This window comes from Columba livia, chromosome 21, assembly GCF_036013475.1.
Source record: "Columba livia isolate bColLiv1 breed racing homer chromosome 21, bColLiv1.pat.W.v2, whole genome shotgun sequence".
NCBI classification, from domain to species: domain Eukaryota; kingdom Metazoa; phylum Chordata; class Aves; order Columbiformes; family Columbidae; genus Columba; species Columba livia.
This window is the reverse complement of record NC_088622.1, coordinates 8,952,891-8,972,121: the sequence shown is the minus strand read 5'-3', so window position 1 is coordinate 8,972,121 and position 19,231 is coordinate 8,952,891. Positions and strand designations below refer to the sequence as shown.

Genomic DNA, 19,231 nt, shown 5'->3' with positions numbered 1-19,231 from the left:
CAGTCACAGTTGTTGTTGTGGCAGGCACATTGGCAGAGATTTTGTGAGGCTTCTGTGCAGCAAGCGAGAAATCCTAATGATCCTTTAAGCGATGCAACGGTAGAACAGTTAATGGGGTTAGGACCATTCCTTGAGGTTCGAGCTCAATTAGAAATGGGCCCCGAAAAATGTGCTGAGGCTATGAGAACAGCTCGAGAAGCCATTGAGCATGTTAAAACATCACAGCCATCTCCGTCGTACATGAGTATTAAGCAAGAAAGGGATGAATCATTTGCACAATTTATAGACAGGATTACTTCAGCAATAGAACAATCAGATGTACCAGGCTGGATGAGGGCAGCCTTGTTAAGACAGTGTGCATTGCAGAATGCAAATTCAGCAACTAGAGGTATCTTAGTGACGTTACCTGCAGACGCTACCATAGAAACTATGTTAGACAGAATGAGCAGAGTTCCGGTAGGGCCACAAGCCATGATGGTAGAGGCTATGGAGAAGCTAGGGAGAGACCTCCTGCAAGCCCAGCAACAGGCATTTGCTGCATTAGCCCCGTTACGTGCTACTACTGTGGAAGTAGAAAGACGACCACGCCCGAATGAGGGAAGACGGAGTAATAAATGTTTCAGATGTGGAAGAGAAGGTCACTTTCGCCGTGACTGTCGGGCGGCTCGAGTTTGGTGTGAGAACTGTAAATCTAGCAGTCACAATACTGAAGCATGTTTCTCGGGAAACGGGAGAATGAGCACGCCGAGCCGCCGCGCTCCGACAAAAGTGGCAGCTCCAGCAATCGAAACGTCAGAGGATCAACAGAGAGAGCGCCACATGACAGTGACATCTGCTCCACTGGTACGCTCCAACCTGCAACAGCCGGGAGCCTCGGATTGGACTTGGCAACCTCAGTAGATATCAGTTTGATCGATCAGCGGCCACAAAAGATACCATCTACCTTTAAAGGACCTTTAATAATTAATGGACAATCACAAGGGGCATTGTTAATTGGTCGTTCGTCGAGTGGTATGAAAGGCCTTACGGTTATCCCTGGACTTATTGATGCCGATTACAAAGGAATTGTACAAATTATGGTTCAGACACTGTTTCCTCCGATTTTCATTCCGAAGGGTAGTCAAATAGCACAATTGATACCGCTTCCGCAATTAACAAGGGACATGACACCAGCATTATCCTCAGAAAGAGGAGGTGGTGGATTTGGATCGACAGGACCTGCTGTGATGCTAACCATGTCAATGAATTGGCGACCAACTGCGTCAGTTCGAATGGAATCTAGAGGACAATTTATTTTACTTACAATGTTACTGGACACTGGGGCTGATTTGACCATCGTAGATGAGGGCGCCTGGCCTCAGGATTGGCCAACAAAACTTATGGACGGGGGCGTTGAAGGAGTAGGAGGTCATTCATCAGTACGTCAAAGTATTGAACGTATTCTGTTCATCATAGACGGGAGAAAAGCCAATACATTTGTTACAGTAATGACTCTTCCTGCAGGTGTAAATGGACTAATAGGTCGAGATATACTGGATCAGCTAGGAGTCATTTTGACAACTGAAAGGGCTTTTCACTGACGGTCACTGCAAAATGGGCTTTCCCGATCCCTCTTAAATGGACTTCAGATGACCCTGTATGGATCGAGCAGTGGCCGTTGAAAATGGAAAGTCTTGCAGCGGCACATCAGTTGGTACAAGAACAATTTGATCAAGGACATTTGCAACTGTCAACAAGCCCATGGAATACGCCTATTTTTGTGATTAAGAAAAAATCAGGGAAGTTTCGACTGCTTCATGATTTGAGAGCTGTAAATGCACAAATGCAACCGATGGGAGCGTTACAACCTGGTCTTCCGAATCCGGCAATGCTTCCTGAACACTGGAAGCTGTTAATTGTGGATTTGAAGGATTGCTTTTTTACTATTTCGTTGCACCATCTTGATACACAGCGATCTGCCTTCACTTTGCCAGCGATAAATAGGGAAGCTCCTACTCAGCGGTTTGAGTGGACTGTGTTACCCCAAGGAATGAAAAATAGTCCGACATTGTGTCAATTGTTTGTAGACAATGCGTTGCGTCCTATTCGTGATGCCTGGCCTACAGCGATGGTGTATCACTACATGGATGATATTCTTATTGCACAAGAACAAGACTTTACTGAGCAACAATTGCAATTTTTACATTGTCAGTTGTATAAGGAAGGTTTGGTAATTGCTAAAGAAAAAATTCAGCGACAAGAACCATGGTTGTACTTAGGGTGGAAAATTACTGACTCCCAAATTCGACCGCAGAAACCGTATATTACCACTGATATTAGGACACTTCATGATGCTCAGAAGCTTATGGGGGATTTACAATGGTTGAGGCCTGTCGTGGGTATTACCAATGCGCAGTTAGAGGTGTTACGACCATTGTTGCGTGGAACCGATCCCTCCACTCCGGTGAATCTTTCTAAGGAGCAAAAACAAATGATCCAGAATTTAGCTCACTTAATCACATTGGGTTTTACAAGGAGACGTGACCCTGCAATACCTGTAGATTTTTCTGTTTTTCAAACAAATGGTCATTTAATTGGGGCTCTTACACAGCATAAAAAGGGGGAGCGGGAGGAATTTGGGATACTTGAATGGGTATTTCCAAAGCTACAGCCAAGAAAGTCGATACAGCAAAAGGTCGAAACCTTAGCAGATTTAATAAAGAGGGGTAGGAAGCGTGTAATTCAGATCACAGGGCAAGAGTTGCAGACAATATATGTTCCAATGAAAAAAGAAGCAATAGAGTGGTACCTTCAGAATAGCGACGAGTTGTGTGAGTGTTTATTCTCATCAGCTACAACTATATCCTTGTCTCCTGTAAAGGCGGCAATAGTGCAGTTTATTGGTCACAATGAATGGATGCAGAAACCTCTCCGCAGTAAATCACCCCTAGAAGATGCCCAGACAGTATTTACGGATGCAGGAAAAAGGTCCAGAAGAGCTGCAGTTACCTGGATCGCTTGTGGTGAGTGGCACCACCACTTGCTGGAAGCTGTTCCGGGAGATTCCTTGCAGACATTGGAGCTTGCTGCTGTTGTATGGGCCATGGGGAAGTGGAGAGAGGAAACAATTAATATTGTGACCGATTCGCTGTATGTTGCGGGTGTGTTACACAGGATAGAAGATTCTCAGATTAAGGATGTTAAGCAACTGCGCTTGGGAGAACTGTTTAGACAGTTGCGTACATTAGTACAAGGAAGAACAAAACCATATGCAGTGATTCATATCCGTAGTCATATGTGGGATTGTGGCCTTGGAGAAGGGAATGCTAGAGCAGATAGGTTGGTAGCATGTTCTGCCCCTGTTAGTGATTTTGCCAAGGCTAGAGAATCACATAGTGTGTTCCATCAGAACGCGAAAGGATTACATTCACAGTTTAAGATTGCAGAGAAAAGTCCCATCACAGTTCCAGACCCGAGCGGACGGAGGAAGAAATGCAGCCGACTCAATATGACTGATAAAGCATACTTCAACTTTATTGCCCGAGATAGCGTGCATTTATACCAAATACCATAATTATGCATACTTGTCTCTATCTAATAGGCTAAGCACATTTACTTACTCCACCTACTTGGGTTTAGCTAGCTATGCACATCCCACATTCTTCTGACTCTTATCTCTTCAAAAATATCCTAACCCTGCCTTAGTTAGTACTTTTCCGTTCCCCCCTTTCCCACGGCCTAATAGACAAGCTAACTAAGGCCTACTTATGTCAACTAAAATGGGCTCTGCTCGTACAGTTGCTTGGTGAACTCATGTCTGTGCTCCTTGAGCCAATCCCCGACATCTCCCCCTTTTTCTTTTTTTTAATGAGCAGAGCCTGCCCAAGTGTCTGCTCTAAAATCTTCTTAATACATGATATAGCACAACTCAAGCATATTAATGCAACTACTACTATGATTAAGAGACCCAGAGCACTCTGCAAAAGCCCTTTTACCCATCCTCCTAGTCCAAACCAGTTCATGAGGCCGTCTAAGCCAAAGAGGCCCACATCCTCTCTGATCTTCTGTGAATGGTCCGTGAGTTGTTTAATCTCCTCGTGGATGGATCTCGACTTATTCTGTAAATCCATACAGCACATTCCGTCAAATTCCTCACATCCATGGCCATGGGCTAATAACAAAAGTCTCCTGTGACTGTATTCTGCAGTGTAGCATGTCTTACAGAATCTACATCTAACAAAAGTCCACTTAAAGCCTTAGAAGTTCTGTTTGTTTGCTTAACTAGCCAGCATCCTAACTTTTCTAAAGTATTTAAAGCTTTAGTTGTGCCAACACTAGATACAAGAGATCCTAAAACCCTTAACTCTGATCCTCAAAAATCTACATTATCATCACATTTTGACTCATATACACGCAAAAAGTGTTTTTCTCGTCTTGCTCTTCTGTGATCTATTATCATAGATACGTTGGGCGTTAAGAGAGTTAATAGTCCCAAAATACACAGTCCTCCAACAGCGTTAGAAGGAATTCCTGGTCAGGCTCTATCTTCACAGATCAAGAATACACCATACAGGAGGTTTTAGGGTCGCTGTCAATGACATCCCTTGCATTCTTCTGTGAAGCATTACACCGTCGAGTTTCATTTCTGTAGTCACCAAGAGTAGCATTAACATTTTGTAGTTTTGTCCATTCATGTTCTTGTATACTGTTCTGACACTTTTCACAAACCGGCTGGATACAAGTGTCCATGGGCATAGATGCCATCAATTCCAGTTCCTGTGGTTCGATGTCTGCTTCCAGGTGGCAATTAATCCAAAGTGCCGTGTTAGTATTATTACAGTTTGTTGCAATGCCTCTGCATCAACCACTATTTGAAACAGTCGTGTGATGCTGCTGTAGTCATCAAGGAAGACACCAACCAAGCATGTGTGGAACGTTTTTTCCAGAGACATCGTAGTTAGGCATATAGATGGTCAGTCATGTTGGCTAAAGTAATCCACATGTTAGTCTTTGTCTGTGCAGGCATCCAAAACACAGCAGCTGCAACAATCATTGTCAGGAAGATAACACAGGTTTTACGTTTCGTGCTGGCAACCATTGCAGCTCTTGATCTGTAAAAACATAAGCATAACCTCTCCCCCAGGTTATCAATTGGTGTGGCCTTTTCCATTGAACGTTAACTAGTGATTTGACCATAACTAATGCAGGTTCTTTCTGATTTAGCATGGTTTTGGGTCATAGTTACAAAGTGTTTCATAGACAAATCTGTAAGTCCAATCAAATGCAGTCATCCTGTAAAGTTGTCATAAATTCATCCCTCAAAGTTTCTAACTCCATTTTGGCTGTCATATTTATTGGATATTGTTTTCCCTTACCGGATTGAAGTCCTGTTTCAGATTTCTCAGTGTAGTATTTGCTTTATCAAAAACATTGGCTGTTAATACTAGTGGAAATACAGCATTCAAAAGTGCCTTGAAGATTTCTCACTTGCACAAGCAGATCTGCACCATCCAAGCACCTTCTTGTAGGATATGCAACTAAACAGAATTCTCAGAAAACGTTATTTGAGCTTACAATTTACTTAACAAATCCTGACCCAAGAGAGGTATAGAACTTTTGGGCAAATACAAGAATTCATGTATTAAAACTTTGTTCCAAATCTGGCATTCCGTTTGTCTCAAAAAAATGGCCTTTCTTTCGTTGTCTCCCATGCCCTCAAAAACTAGCATGGTGAATTTACTAAGAAGTCTCGTACAATTAATTACCATAGGATAAGTCCATCAACAAATTTTTGGTTTAATTGTCCAGTTTAATTAAAACTATGGGTCTGCTCAGGATGCCTTTAAACTTCACCCTCGGACTGCTCCATTCAGTATTACATCGCTGCAGTGGGGGGAGAGAGAACCCCCCTTTCACTGCTTTAAAAGCGGGCAGCCAGGTTTTTCCAGTTGTTTTTTCTTTCTGTGCAGTTTTAGATATAACCAAGGTCACGCAGCTGGCACACTGGCTGGTACGAAGTAGGAGGCTCTGGGAAACTTCTCAGTTACAATGAGCTGCACACAGGCCTGGGATATTTTGCTCTTTTGTTTTCCCATTTCATTCCAGCCATAATACACTTTATATGCAATTTCAAGTAGCTCAGCAATAGTCACATTCCTTAGCTCCATTTACCTTTTACAATTTAGAGATGTCAAAAAACAGTATAAACCAATATAATAAACATAAATCCATTATTCTATTGTCCTAGATCCAAATCAGTTCACATTCCAGCAACCTTTAAATACAACTTCATAACTTCATACAATACCCCAAGTTCACATCTATCATAGTATTTTAACAATTTAAATGCTTTTCTAACAATATAAGCGATTACTTTAATGTGTAAGGATGCATCCTAAGGGGGAGCAAGATGGAATTTTAACAGTGGAACCGGTTCCCATTTTGTAATTATCTCCCCAAACAAGATTCTTTTGGTACCGAATATGAATATACAAACTAAAATACTGAGCTCAGATACGAAAACCATATACCAAGTTCAAATAAGCAGATGGATCACACTTACACCAATTTAAGACAATATCTCAATTTTTTGCATTGCACCTTGAACCGCTTACTGCTCAGCCAGGTGGAGATACCTCTGGGTCTCCCTGACAAAATGGGTCAGTGCGCACTGGAGGCCCATTTGGCATCCGCCCCCCCCCCGCAGCAAGCTGGACTGGGCAAGACCTTTTAATTTTTTTTTTTTTTTTTTTTTTTTTTTGAGTGTCTCATCTGGTGTGCTACAACTGTTATTCTAAAACCATGATTCTTCACTTGATGTGCATACAAAAAGGCCAAATTTAGTGCACCGAGATGAGAGACAGCCTGTCACAGAGTTGCGCAAGTCTGGATATTGGAATAAAGCTAGTACGCTAGAAAAAAAAAATACAACAGCTACTACACATAAAATCTTAACATCACGTTCACGCAGTAAGGAACTAAATTACTCATGATCTTTTGTACTATCACAAAACACACCTTTTGAATCAACCGATTCTCATGATTTAACAGTCTGTGAACTTACTCTACCATATAACAAAGACCTACCAAAATTGCAACATGCTTAAACAGATACCCACAAAGAAAACAGGCTAATAAGGAAAACATTGTGCAGACTTCGGCAAGTTTACTGTGACCTGTGTGTTATCAGTTAACTCTCTCTCAGCTGTCTGAAATGATTTAATGATCTCTTGTAGGGATTTATTTTGTCTTACTCTTCTCGCCCTAAAAACAACATTAATTGCAATAAGGTGTTATACTTCAAGATTCTATTCCCCGGACACTTTTCCCAATCATTTAACTTATACAGCAGCCACCATTAATTACAATATTTTACAAGATCTTCTTTCCTCATATTTCCAAGTGCTTCCCTATGTTTTGAAACACCTCCCAATACCGATTTTTTATGAACACGACTGAAAACAGTAATTTCTGACCCCACGGAAAAGCACAGGGCTGCTTGCAGCGTGAGTGGGAAAAGTGGAGAGAAAGTTTTACGGTGCACTTATACCACAAAGAAACAATTCTAACAACAACCAGTAAAACAATTAACTCACATTCCTGACAAGCTGCTTGACTTTCAGAGAGGCAATAAACAGCAGCACATAATATGCACTGTGAAACTCACAAATAACATGTTGATAGCAAACTTTAGCATTCTCTACTGCCAATTCCAAAACCAGTGCTTCCTTAACTTCTAAGTTTTATACCCTGAGTCCCCAGAAGCACCCCTTTTCCCGTCACGATTATCATGACCACATTGCCGACTGCCAGATTCACTTGCTGTTAGCTGATCTAATCTGTCACACAGTTCTGTTGTCCAGTTCTATTTTCAGTGACTTCTTCTGTTCTCTTGTGGAAGTTAGAGGGTTAAAATGCAGGAAAAGCAGATTGGTAAAATTGGTAAAAGAACTGATAGTACACGTGTTTACGACTTTAGCATTCTCAGCTTTCACAGGTTCTTTGAGTAAGTTGTCTGACACCAATCCTCTGGACTTGCTGTTCTCACCCAAAGTTCAAGTTTTGAGTCACTAATGCTCGTAACAGTCTTTTCAGGTTTTAATTGCTTCACTGTAGTATTTATCAGTTTCCAAATGGTTACAAGGCCGAGAATATATCTTTCGCGGTGACTAATTGCCTTCCACAACACAGTTCCCATCTTTTTCCAAGTCTCTATTTGAAAAACTCCTGACAGGTCAGCAGGATACCTATTGTCTCTGCACCAAGTTAATAGTCTTTTAAGGTTCTTCGCTGATAACGCAGATATGCCCGTTTCCATCGGCGGAGCGGAAGGCTCCATTTTGCCGAGTTTCTGTGAAGCTACCGCGGCTAAATTCTTTTTCACTTTATGACGCTTAATATTATTAATTACTTCCCTCCACGGTTTCATCAGTTTCTTAGCTGTTTTATCCTCGTCTATGACCATATCCCACAACACGTCCCCTAATTTCCTCCACTCTCCTTCATCAAACAATAAATCAGGATCCTGAAAACACCCCTTAGTTTTCCCCGTTGCTACTAGACCAGCTAGCTGTTTAACGCAACTATGATCAACCCCCCGCTTTTCTAAAAAGCTTTGTAATAAATCTAGGGCTACGTCTAAATCCATTTCTCTGTTATTCACCATTTTAATCCGTTTCTCCGTTATTCATCACTTTTAATCCGTTTCTCTGTTATTTATCACTTTTAATCCGTTTCTCTGTTATTTATCACTTTTAATCCGTTTCTCTGTTATCTATCACTTTTAATCCCTTTCTCTGTTATCTATTTCTCCGTTATTCATCATTTTTAATCTATTTCTCCGTTATTCATCATTATAGTACGGTACCTCTTGCTAAATTAAGAGACCTCTTGCAGCCCTTGTTTCCTGTAGCCCAGCACTGGCGAACTTCAGTCGGTTCAGGCTTCGGAGACGACACACCGCAGCACAGTGTTCGGTCGCTCTTGCCCGCCGGTCGCTGCTCTCCCAGCGCCTTTTGCTTCTATCCGCCGCTTCGGATCGCCGGTTTGGGCGCCAATTGCAGAGAAAAGTCCCATCAGAGTTCCAGACCCGAGCGGACGGAGGAAGAAATGCAGCCGACTCAATATGAGTGATAAAGCATACTTCAACTTTATTGCCCGAGATAGCGTGCATTTATACCAAATACCATAATTATGCATACTTGTCTCTATCTAATAGGCTAAGCACATTTACTTACTCCACCTACTTGGGTTTAGCTAGCTATGCGCATCCCACATTCTTCTGACTCTTATCTCTTCAAAAATATCCTGACCCTGCCTTAGTTAGTACTTTTCCGTTCCCCCCTTTCCCACGGCCTAATAGACAAGCTAACTAAGGCCTACTTATGTCAACTAAAATGGGCTCTGCTCGTACAGTTGCTTGGTGGACTCATGTCCATGCTCCTTGAGCCAATCCCCGACATGGGTTCTGTTCTTGAGGACAGGGAACAAGGGTGCAGCTCGGGGCTGCAGCAGGGCGGGCAAGGCACATCTGCAGAGCCCACAGCACAGATATGTGGGGCAGCCCTCAGTCAGCCTGGGCCTTCGCTGTTCTCACCAAGCTCTCTCCAATCCTCCATGTCTGCTGAGTCCGCACTAGGTGTTTGAGCTGCTTCCATTTCAGGAGCTCTGCTGCACCAAGGAGGGCTTCCCTGGCAGCCTGCGGAACAGCAGAAGATGGGACATGGCACCCACAGTCTGCATAAGGAGACCTGGCGTACCCCCATTCTTGGCTTTGTTTCTGGAGCACCTGCCCTTTGGGGGCAGCGACATGCCCTGGCCCAAACATCTGGGGCTCTCTTGGGCACAGCCCTGGGGGACAGGGACTGAGGCTCAAAGCTCGAGACCCAGCACCTTCAGGGACAGCTGAGGAGCCCGTAGGGATGCGCCTGTTCACGCCTCGGTGGCCACAGGCTGCTGCTGAGCCCTGTGAGACCAGCTATGGCAGGTGGTGGAAATGGCCATGGCAGCTTTTCTACTGCTACTCGTGCTGGGTCTGTAAGGACCCTTCCTATGGGCTGGAGGAGGCTGCCAGTTGCCAGCAGCCCTGTCCCCTGGTGCCCAGGCCACCTGTGTGCTGTCAGCACACCCCTCTCTGCCTCAGTGCTCAGCGTGGAAATCTGTACCTTGGCCACGTTGTTGCTCTGATCGCTCAAACGAAAGAAGAGGGGGAGCAGTGCACGGTGCACGTAGCTCTTAATCCTCTTCTTGTTGTGCACCATCACTGACTGCACCCGCTCTCTGAACAGGCAGATGGAGAGCTCTCGCAGCTGGCTGGACTCCTGGGAGGAAGGAGGAAAGCTGGACTTCAATCCCAGCAGCTCTCTGCCCATGGTGAGCAGGGGCAGTATCGGGGCTGACATGAGGGGAGATGCTCCAGGGTCAGGTTGTGCAGCAGGGTGCTGTGCTGGGCTGTAAAGCCCAGAAGCCATCCCACGAGAGCCCAGGGGAGCAGAGCCTGCTCCCAGTGCTGTCCACGGGGCTGGGCTGAAGGGCAGCTGGCACTGCAGGCTGCCTACCCACAGGGCTCAGTCTCCGTCATCAGCCTTACATCAAAGAGGGGCAGGAGCTTTTCCTCCAGCTGCTCGACAGTGGGTCTAGCCTCTTCCCTCTTCAGGTGTCCCATCACGCTGCAGAAGAATGTCAGGACTTTCCTTTTCATTTCTGTGTTGCTGTAGTCGAGCAACCCCATGACTTGCGGCAGGAGGGACTGTATTTTTCTTGCCTGTATGAAAAACAGTTTCATTTTTGTGAAAGGATCAAAGACCACCCGGGCAAAAAAGCCAGTCACTGAGCACCAGCCTCCTGTCCAGCTTCGTGGCAGGTGGTGGCACAGGAATCTCTGTGGCAGCCTCCTGGCAGGTGGTGGCCGTGGGCACAGCCACGGAGATACAAGAGAGCAGGGCCAGGGCAGGGAGGGTTGAAAAGCAATGACTCCCTGTGGCCTGCTCAGCCATCCCCTTTTCCCACAGGCCCCCATGGGCAGATAGATGTCTTGGAGAGACTCCATGCCTGGAAAGCTCCCCAGGCAGCCATCAGGCCCCAGCACGGCAGGGAGGGCATGTGGAGCTCTCACCCACTGCCTGACCCCCAGCCAAGGCCAAGCCAGCACCTCACCCAATGCCCCAGCCCCACCTGCCAACATGGCTCCCTTGACACCACCCCGCTCACCATGTCAGGACTTTCTGACCCACTGATGACGCCTTTGGGAAACATGGAGTCTATGACCAGGAGTCTTTTGCGCAAGTCTTTTAAGATCTTCTTCAGAGGCCGGGGTGTGGAGATCATCATGTCCCACATGTCCAGGGCAGTCCTGCGAGAGAGCGCTCTGTCAGCAGGGCAGCCTGGGCCACAGCAGCGTGTCCAGGCTCAGCGCTGCAGGACGCTTGGGATGCCCTGGGCAGCAGCAGAGGGCTGAGCTGCTGCTCCCGTGGGGCTGGCAGGAGTGCAGTGGGGGGCTCTGGGCTGTCTTGCTCAGCTGTGGCTGCTGCGGGCCTGGCTGAGCCCCAGCGCTGGCAAATGTGGTGGGATGGAGGGTCCTGCTCCTCAGGGGTGTCCTGCAGGATTCCTTGGCTCTGTGCCCCTCTCCCCACAGTGAACAAGCCCTTATGGCTTTTGGGGCCAGTACCATCCCAATATTTGCCCCCCATCCCATCTTTCCCCCCCATCCTCATTTCTCCCCCTTTTTGCCCCCCATCATTGTCCCCCCATTCCCCCACTCTTTGCTCCCCCATCTTTTCCCCCCATCTTTGCCCCCCATCCCAATATTTGCCCCCCATCCCCATCTCTCCCCTCCTTCCATCTTTCCCCCAGTCTTTGTTTCCCCCATCCCAATATTTGCCCCCTATCCTTGTCGCTCCCCCAAGCCCCATTTTGCCCCCCCATCCCAATATTTCCCCCATCCCCATCTTTCCCCCAAGTCTTTGTCCCCCATCTCCATCTCTCCCCCATCGCAATATTTGCCCCCCATCTCCATCTTTCCCCCATCCCCATCTCTCCCCCCATCCCCTTTTTGCCCCCCATCTTTGTCCACCCCCATCCTTGTCCCCCCATCCCAATATTTTCCCTCCATCCCCATCTCTGCCCCCATCCCAATATTTGCCCCCCCGTCCCCTCCTTTTCCCCACCCCCTTTTTGTCCCCCATCTTTGTCCCTCCATCCCAATATTTGACCCCCCATCCCCATCTCTCCCCCCCATCTTTGCCCCCCCATCCCAATCTCTCCATCTCATCCCCACCTTTACCCACCCAGGCCGGCCACGAGCTGCCCCCGCGCCCCCATCAGCTTTGACGTTGAGGGCCCCACGACACTGCTGCCCTGCAAGGTGGGGACTCCCCCGTTCCCCATACCCCACTCTGTGGGAGGTACCACTCACCTGGGGGGAACAACCACTGTAACCTCAACCCCCCCATTTTATTTGTTTTTTAGGGCAGCTACTTTGTCTCAGACGACCTGAAGGTTTTGGTGCTGCTCTTCTTACACCAGTGAGTGCCAGGGGGGTCTCACCCCGACTCTTTTCACCCCTCCCCCCTCAACTTCATCCCCTCACCCTTTTCTGTGTCCCCCCCCCCAGGTATTACTCCATTTACGACTCCAGCGGACGGCAGGGGCTGCTGGACACGTATCACGACGGTGCCTGCTGCTCCCTCAGCATCCACTTCGCCCCCCAGGCCCCCCCGCCTGGAAACCCGGGAAACCTGGGAAACCTGGGGAGGCTGTGGAGGGGGTGGGAAACAGGACCACCCCCACCAAGGGAAACCTGGGGAGGCTGTGGAGGGGGTGGGAAACAGGACCACCCCCACAACACAGCCCTGACAGCGCGTGCCCCCCCTCCAGGAACAGCCTGAACGAGTATTTCAAGGACCGCAGGAACGTGAAGAAGCTGAAGGATCCCAGCGAGTGTCACCCCAAAACTGGGGGGGACACATTAATTGGGGGGCACATTAATGAAGGAGGGTATATTAATGGAAGGGCAGGTTAATGGGGTGGCGCTTGGGATGCCCTGGGCAGCAGCAGAGGGCTGAGCTGCTGCTCCCATGGGGCTGGCAGGAGTGCAGTGGGGGGCTCTGGGCTGTCTTGCTCAGCTGTGGCTGCTGCGGGCCTGGATGAGCCCCAGCGCTGGCAAATGTGGTGGGATGGAGGGTCCTGCTCATCGGGGGTGTCCTGCAGGATTCCTTGGCTCTGTGCCCCTCTCCCCACAGTGAACAAGCCCTCATGGCTTTTGGGGCCAGTACCTGTCTCCTGGTGGAGCGATCCTCAGCAGCGTTGTGAGCACCTTTCCAGGTCTCCTGTCAGCCATGAGCAGAAGCAGGGACTCCACACTCTGCCGAGCTGGTGCTGTGTTGATGCTGTCCAGGTTTTTGTGGATGCATCTCATGATCTTTGGCAGCTGGAGGAGATACAGTTGAGGATGGCGCTGTCACTGGAGTGCAGCCACTTCCTCAGCTGTCCTTCCCATTCCTCTCTGCCACCTTCATGTGGCTTCAGATTCCTGAGACACCAGGGGTTGGGGGGGAGGGATGGAGGAAGGAAAAAGGCCTGACAGGGCTGAAGCCTGACAGGGCAACCCAGCCACTGGCCACTTACATCCGCCAGCCAGAAGTCAGGGAATTCCATGACCATGTCCAGCAAGTCTGTTGCCCGCTTCTTGTCAAAGATGCTGGTGTCTCTCATCGCCTCAATGAACACAAGGACAACGTCTGTCCTTTCAGAAGTTCTGAGATATCTCGCACAGGACTATGGGAGGAAAGAAAGAAAAGAAGGAAGTGAAGCCAAATCACACCGAGTGCCCTGATGCTGCTGCTTAGCCAGGCAGTGCCAGCAGCCCTGCAGAGACACCCGACAGTGCTGGTGGCAGAGCCCGCAGCAAAGCTGGCAGCAGGGGCGGCAGTGACTGCACGGGGAGGATGAGAACAGAGGCCCTGGAGTGAGGGAGGAGGGTTGGACTCATGGGCACAGGGTGCTGGCCCTGCCGTGAACCAGGGCTTGCTGGTGGCCAGGAGGACTGGGGCTGCTGCTGGGACACTGGTGCCAAAGCCCGGAACCCAAGCGTGTGTCCAGGGCTGGCTCTGTGGGTAGTCAGGGCTTTGCAGACCCATGCCAGCCACAGCTCCCAAAGCAGCTGCCTGGGCAGCAGCCCCGCATGGGGCAGCTGCAGGCTGCTCTGGGGTGCAGGGATGGGGAGACGGCCTGGCTGGAGGGTGCCTGGCTTCTTACCGCCAGTGTGGGATGTCTGAACAGCGCAGAGCTCATCTTCTCAATCCTCCCCACAGCCCTCTCCTGCACACATTCTCTCTCAGAGGTGGCAAAGGTCAAGAGCATCTGGGAAGAGAGAAGCTGCTAGTGAGCCTTGGGAGCAGCCACCGCTCCAGCAGAAGTAGCACTGCTCAACTCCTGGGCTGGACTCTGTTCTCGAGCAAAGCCTGTAGTGGGGTTCTGGCCCTCGGGCCCCTGGCAGGCTTGGAACAAATGCCCTGGGCCCTGTGGCCAGGCAGGGAGGCAGATGTCACCCTCTGTGGCCACTGTGCTGCGGAAGAGCCTGGCGGGCAGCCCCTGGTTCCCTGGGGAGGTGGGCACCCTCCCGGCAGCGCTCTCTCTGCACGGCACCGGGTGGGACTGTCCACTCCAGAGTGGACACCCTGTCCCCCAGGGTGAGGAACAGTCCTTGTGAAGCCCACTCTTTGCACACGCCAGACCTGGAAGATATTCTGGAGCAGCTCGCTGACTCTGGAGGCTGAAGAGCCGAGCACCAATGCCTGTAGCATGTTGTCCATGGCTTCCATGGTCTGCAAGGAGACAACGAGTTTTGGCCGTGTTTCCTGTCATCTGTTTCACACACGGGGGACTGATATGAACTCTCAGTGCCAAGAGGCAACTCCTGTGCTGATTTGCTGTGCCTGGGAGAGACTCAGGGGCAAATAATCTGCTACGGGCAGAGCAGCAGTTGGCACTGGATGTGGCCAGGCCAACTGTCAGCAGATGAAGGCATGAGGGTGTGAATGCAGAGCTGAGACCAACCCTGCCTTGTCTTTCTGGTTATATATCAGCATGGGGTGAACAGGGAGCAGCCAGAGGGACTGTTGGGTCCTGCAGTTCACCAAGCACTTACTTTTAAGAAGAGATAATGGCCCATATCCTGCATTTTCTCTTCTGGAGGAAGCAAGAAGACACTAGAGAAGCAGGCTTGGAGGAGGCTTGCCTCCTTGCCCTCCAGCAACCTCTCCACTGCATTGCAAAGAGAGAGGAGCCAGTCACACTTGGGTATTTGGAGCAGTGCCTCGAGATCTCGTGCAGGAGTCCCCAGGAGGGATGGGCAGGTACCTCAGTTCAGCAATGGCAAGCATGGCGTTCCACCGCACCGCCGTGCGCAGTTTGTTTCTGGGCTCCTCTTCCAGCAGCACCTGCAGAGCACAGCCAGGATGGGACTTGGCAGCTGCCAGCACCCAGTGCCACCAGCCCCTGGCCCTGCCCAACGCTGTCCTCACAGGGTGCCGGGGGCATCGCCCCCTTCCCCAGAGGCGCCACGTCTCCCCTCACCTTGATATTCTCTGCCAGACCATATCTCTGGCAGAAGAGATCTAGGCCCTGTGGAGGGCCATGGCGCCTGCTGTTGTAGCACAGGTCACAAATGTTCTGAAGAAACGGAATCTTCTGGCTCTCCTCCTGGCAGCCAGGGGACAGAGAGACAAACAGGGAGTGTGAGATGGGGACACACAGCCAGCAGCACCACAGTATGGGGGTGCAGTGCCAATTAGCGCCCTGGGAGAAGCAGCTCTGCCCAGCCAGCACCCTCCAGCACCCCGCAGCAGAACCCCTGTCAACAGACACCGGCTCAGCTGTCTTCCAAACGGCCATGGTTACCTTTTCTGGGCTGCTGACAAAGGACACAAAGGGCCCCACTGTGACCCTGCACCTGGGGAGGGAGGCCAGGGTGTGCCCTTGGGAGGCACAGGCCAGCTCAGCCCTGGGCACCTGTCTGTTTCAAATTTCAATCAATTTCTAAAAGTTCCAGCACCCATTGCTCTGAGCATAGTCTTTAACAGTCTGCTGCACCGCTCCATTTTCCCAGCAGCTGGTGCATGGTGGGGATGTCACAGACCTACTCAATGCCACGCTCCTTGCTCCAGGAGCATCCATCTATGAGGATGTTGCGGAAAGGAGTCCCGTTGTCTGGCTCATTTCTCTCTGGGCTGCCATGTGTGGCAGATGCACTCGATCCCCCAATCACCCCCAGCCAAACCCACAGCAGTTTGGTCCAGGCTCCAGAGGAGAGGAGGGCCTGAGCCGTAACCAGGCCAAGAACTCCTTCCAGGAGACCCATAGGGAAGCAGAAGAGCAACTGAATGCCGGTAACTTGTGAGTGCACAAGTCTCAGACACACTTTTCCTACTGTATGCAATTTGACTACAAGTCAATCACTTCATTCCATAAATACGACAGCCTGGATGAGCCCACTGTGAGCTCTCCCTGCTAAATAAGTGAGCTGTATGGCAATGGTTTTACTACTCACAGGTCAGTGGACGAGACCAATTTAAGTTTAATATTAATCCTTTACCTTAAGTAGAAGCACACTAAATATAATCAATTATTTATGCACATAAGGTTGTATGATTTTTAATACACTCTTTGCTTCATGTTACTTGGTAAACTGTATTTGCTGAAATTTTAAGCTGTAAAGTGCTGCTCATATCTACCAAAAGCAACTACAAACTACACTGAACACTTAGAAGATAAGGCCTATATTGCACGTCGCTGAGAGGAAAGGAATTTGCGTTCATGCAAAACAGTACCTGCAAGGTTATGGACCATAACCAATGTCTACAGCTGAACACAACAAAGCCCACGTGGAATCAGAGAAGTTTGCCACTGCAGCTTTAAACATGGACTCCAGAGCAAACGGTTATCAGGAAAGGAATGCCTGAAAGTTTGCTTTTGCAAAAGGATACAGGGCTCCCCTGAAAGTTTGTCTTCAAAGCTTGAAAATACAGACTCTGGAGTGAAGAGTTATCAGGGAGAGAAGAATCCTGACAGTGTGAACTGTGACGGATATGGCCTCACCTGAGAGTTTGTCCTCGGAGCTCCAGGACACAGACTCCAGAGCGAACGGTTATCAGGGAGGCAAGAATCCCGACAGTTTGCTTCGTGAACTGGTACAGGTACCTGGAGAGAAGGCCAGCAGCATTCGGCTTGCCATATTTCCCCCATGCAGTAAATAAAAGAGTGAACCTGCCACTGAATTCTTGAAGTTGCACTTGTCTTGAAGAAATCTAAACGCTGTTCTGCAGCGAGCAGAACCCTAAATTACTCCCCATGGTGTCCCATGTCGCCACAGGACTTGCTTTTCAAGGCCCAGGACAGTGTTGCGGGCAGTGCCGTGAGGCACGGTGCATGTTTCCAGTCATCTGGTGGTGGCTTCCACAGAGCTCTTGCCGTGGTGGGTTTGTGGCACTGTGATATAGTCAATTTGCCAGGCCTCTCCGTATTTACACTTTAGTCATCACCCTCCATGCCACACAGGCTTTGTGATAGAGGGAACTAACTAACGCTTTAAGGGTGCCTAGTTTAGAGCTTTATGTAACCAATTATGTTAAGTAAAAACAGAACCTCATCGAATGCCAAGATAAGAAGTTTTACAGCACCTAGATGTAAACTTGAGGCACCAACTGTAAACTTGAGAAGACGAGATAATGAAGATTTACAGCAAAAGGGGGAAACCAGTCTGGTTTCAACCAACTTGGCAGCTTGGGTTCCAGTCAACTCAACATAATGAGCCAAAGGGAAAGAGTTCACTGTGACGAAGCTGAAGGAGCCTTCATACACAGACCCTCAAAGACCCTCCTCAAGACCACCACATGGCACTGCACAGGTGTAACAAGGAGGGGTCAAGGAGGAGACTATGGAAATAACTACCTGGGACTCATTTTAATAAGAAGCAGCGAAAGGTTATGAATATGTATAGGCGTTCCTGGGGTTATTATGAATATGTAATACCTTACTGTATTTAAACACACCTCATACTGTTAGAAGTTGCCCCATAACCCCCGAACTCCTGGGTGCCTCCCAAACTCCGAGCTCCCTTTCCCGAATTCCTGGGTCCCCTTTTTCTCGAACTCCTGGGTTCCTTTTCTGAACTCCTGGGTCCTCCCGAACTCCTGGGTCCTTCCCAAACTCCTGGGATACCCCCGAACTCCTGGACAAACCCCGTGTCCCCCTCCAATGTCACTGGGACCCCCCAAATAATCAAATATATTATTGGCGCCTCCCCCAATCTCGGGGTCACTGTTGCTTTAAGAGCCAGGAGGTGGCGGAGCCTCGAGGAGGGGCGGGCGGAGCCTCGAGGAGGGGGAGCGGAGCCTCGAGGAAGGGGCGTAGAATCGGGGGGGGGCCTCCAGGAGGGGGGGTGGGCGGAGCCTCCAGGAGGGGGGGCGGAGCCTCCGGGAGGGGGGGCGGAGCCTCCAGGAGGGGGAGGGGCAGAGCCTCGGGGGGGGGAGCCACGGGGGGGGGGGGGGGGGGGGAGCCTCCAGGTGCGGTGGGCGGAGCCTCGAGGAGGGGCGGGCGGAGCCTCGAGGGGGGGCGGAGCCTCGAGGGGGGGCGGAGCCTCGAGGGGGGCCTCCAGGAGGGGGGGTGGGCGGAGCCTCCAGGAGGGGCGGGTGGAGCCTCGAGGAGGGGGGGCGGAGCCTCAAGGGGGGGCGGAGCCGGGGGGGGGGCGGAGCCTCGGGGGGGGCGGAGCCTCGGGGGGGCCCTCCAGGAGGGGGGGCGGAGCCTCCAGGAGAGGCGGGCGGAGCCTCGAGGGAGGCGGAGCGTGGGGGGGCAGAGCCTCGAGGGGGGGAGCCTCGGGGGGGGCGGAGCCTCGGGGGAGGCCCTCCAGGAGGGGCGGGGGGAGCCTCGAGGAGGGGGCGGAGCCTCGGGGGGGTGCTCCAGGAGGGGGGGGGCTCCAGGAGGGGGGGCGGGGGGAGCCTCCGGGGGGGAGGTTGGCAGAGCCTCCAGGAGGGCGGGCGGAGCCTCGAGGGGGCCCTCCAGGAGGGGGGGGTGGGTGGAGCCTCCGGGGGGGGCGGAGCCGCCAGGAGGGGGGGGCGGAGCCGCCAGGAGGGGGGGGCGGAGCCGCCAGGAGGGGGGGGCGGAGCCGCCAGGAGGGGGGGGGCGGAGCCGCCAGGAGGGGGGGGGCGGAGCCGCCAGGAGGGGGGGGCGGAGCCGCCAGGAGGGGGGGGGGGGGGGG

At 50.5% G+C, this 19,231-nt stretch overlaps 1 protein-coding gene across 4 annotated transcripts; it reads right to left on the bottom strand.

Annotated features, from left to right (window-relative positions):
- Positions 1-9,088: 9,088 nt before the first annotated feature.
- Positions 9,089-18,406, bottom strand: LOC135575982 (uncharacterized). 4 transcript variants are annotated; one of them, XM_065038207.1, is made up of 12 exons: positions 18,027-18,406; positions 17,074-17,175; positions 15,553-15,678; positions 15,337-15,416; positions 15,125-15,240; positions 14,712-14,801; positions 14,233-14,337; positions 13,603-13,752; positions 13,251-13,405; positions 11,188-11,329; positions 10,568-10,741; positions 9,089-10,298 (listed from the first exon to the last, which is right to left on the bottom strand). In XM_065038207.1, the coding sequence occupies exons 5-12, from the start codon at positions 15,155-15,157 to the stop codon at positions 9,873-9,875; spliced, it is 1,275 nt and encodes a 424-aa protein (XP_064894279.1). In that variant the 5' UTR covers positions 15,158-15,240; positions 15,337-15,416; positions 15,553-15,678; positions 17,074-17,175; positions 18,027-18,406; the 3' UTR covers positions 9,089-9,872. The 4 variants fall into 4 exon arrangements, with proteins under 4 accessions (XP_064894279.1, XP_064894280.1, XP_064894281.1 ...); XM_065038210.1 differs by having other exon boundaries at positions 9,101-9,676; positions 10,143-10,298; positions 17,074-18,404; XM_065038208.1 differs by lacking the exon at positions 14,712-14,801 and having other exon boundaries at positions 9,091-10,298; positions 17,074-18,406.
- Between the last annotated feature and the right edge of the window lie 825 nt (positions 18,407-19,231).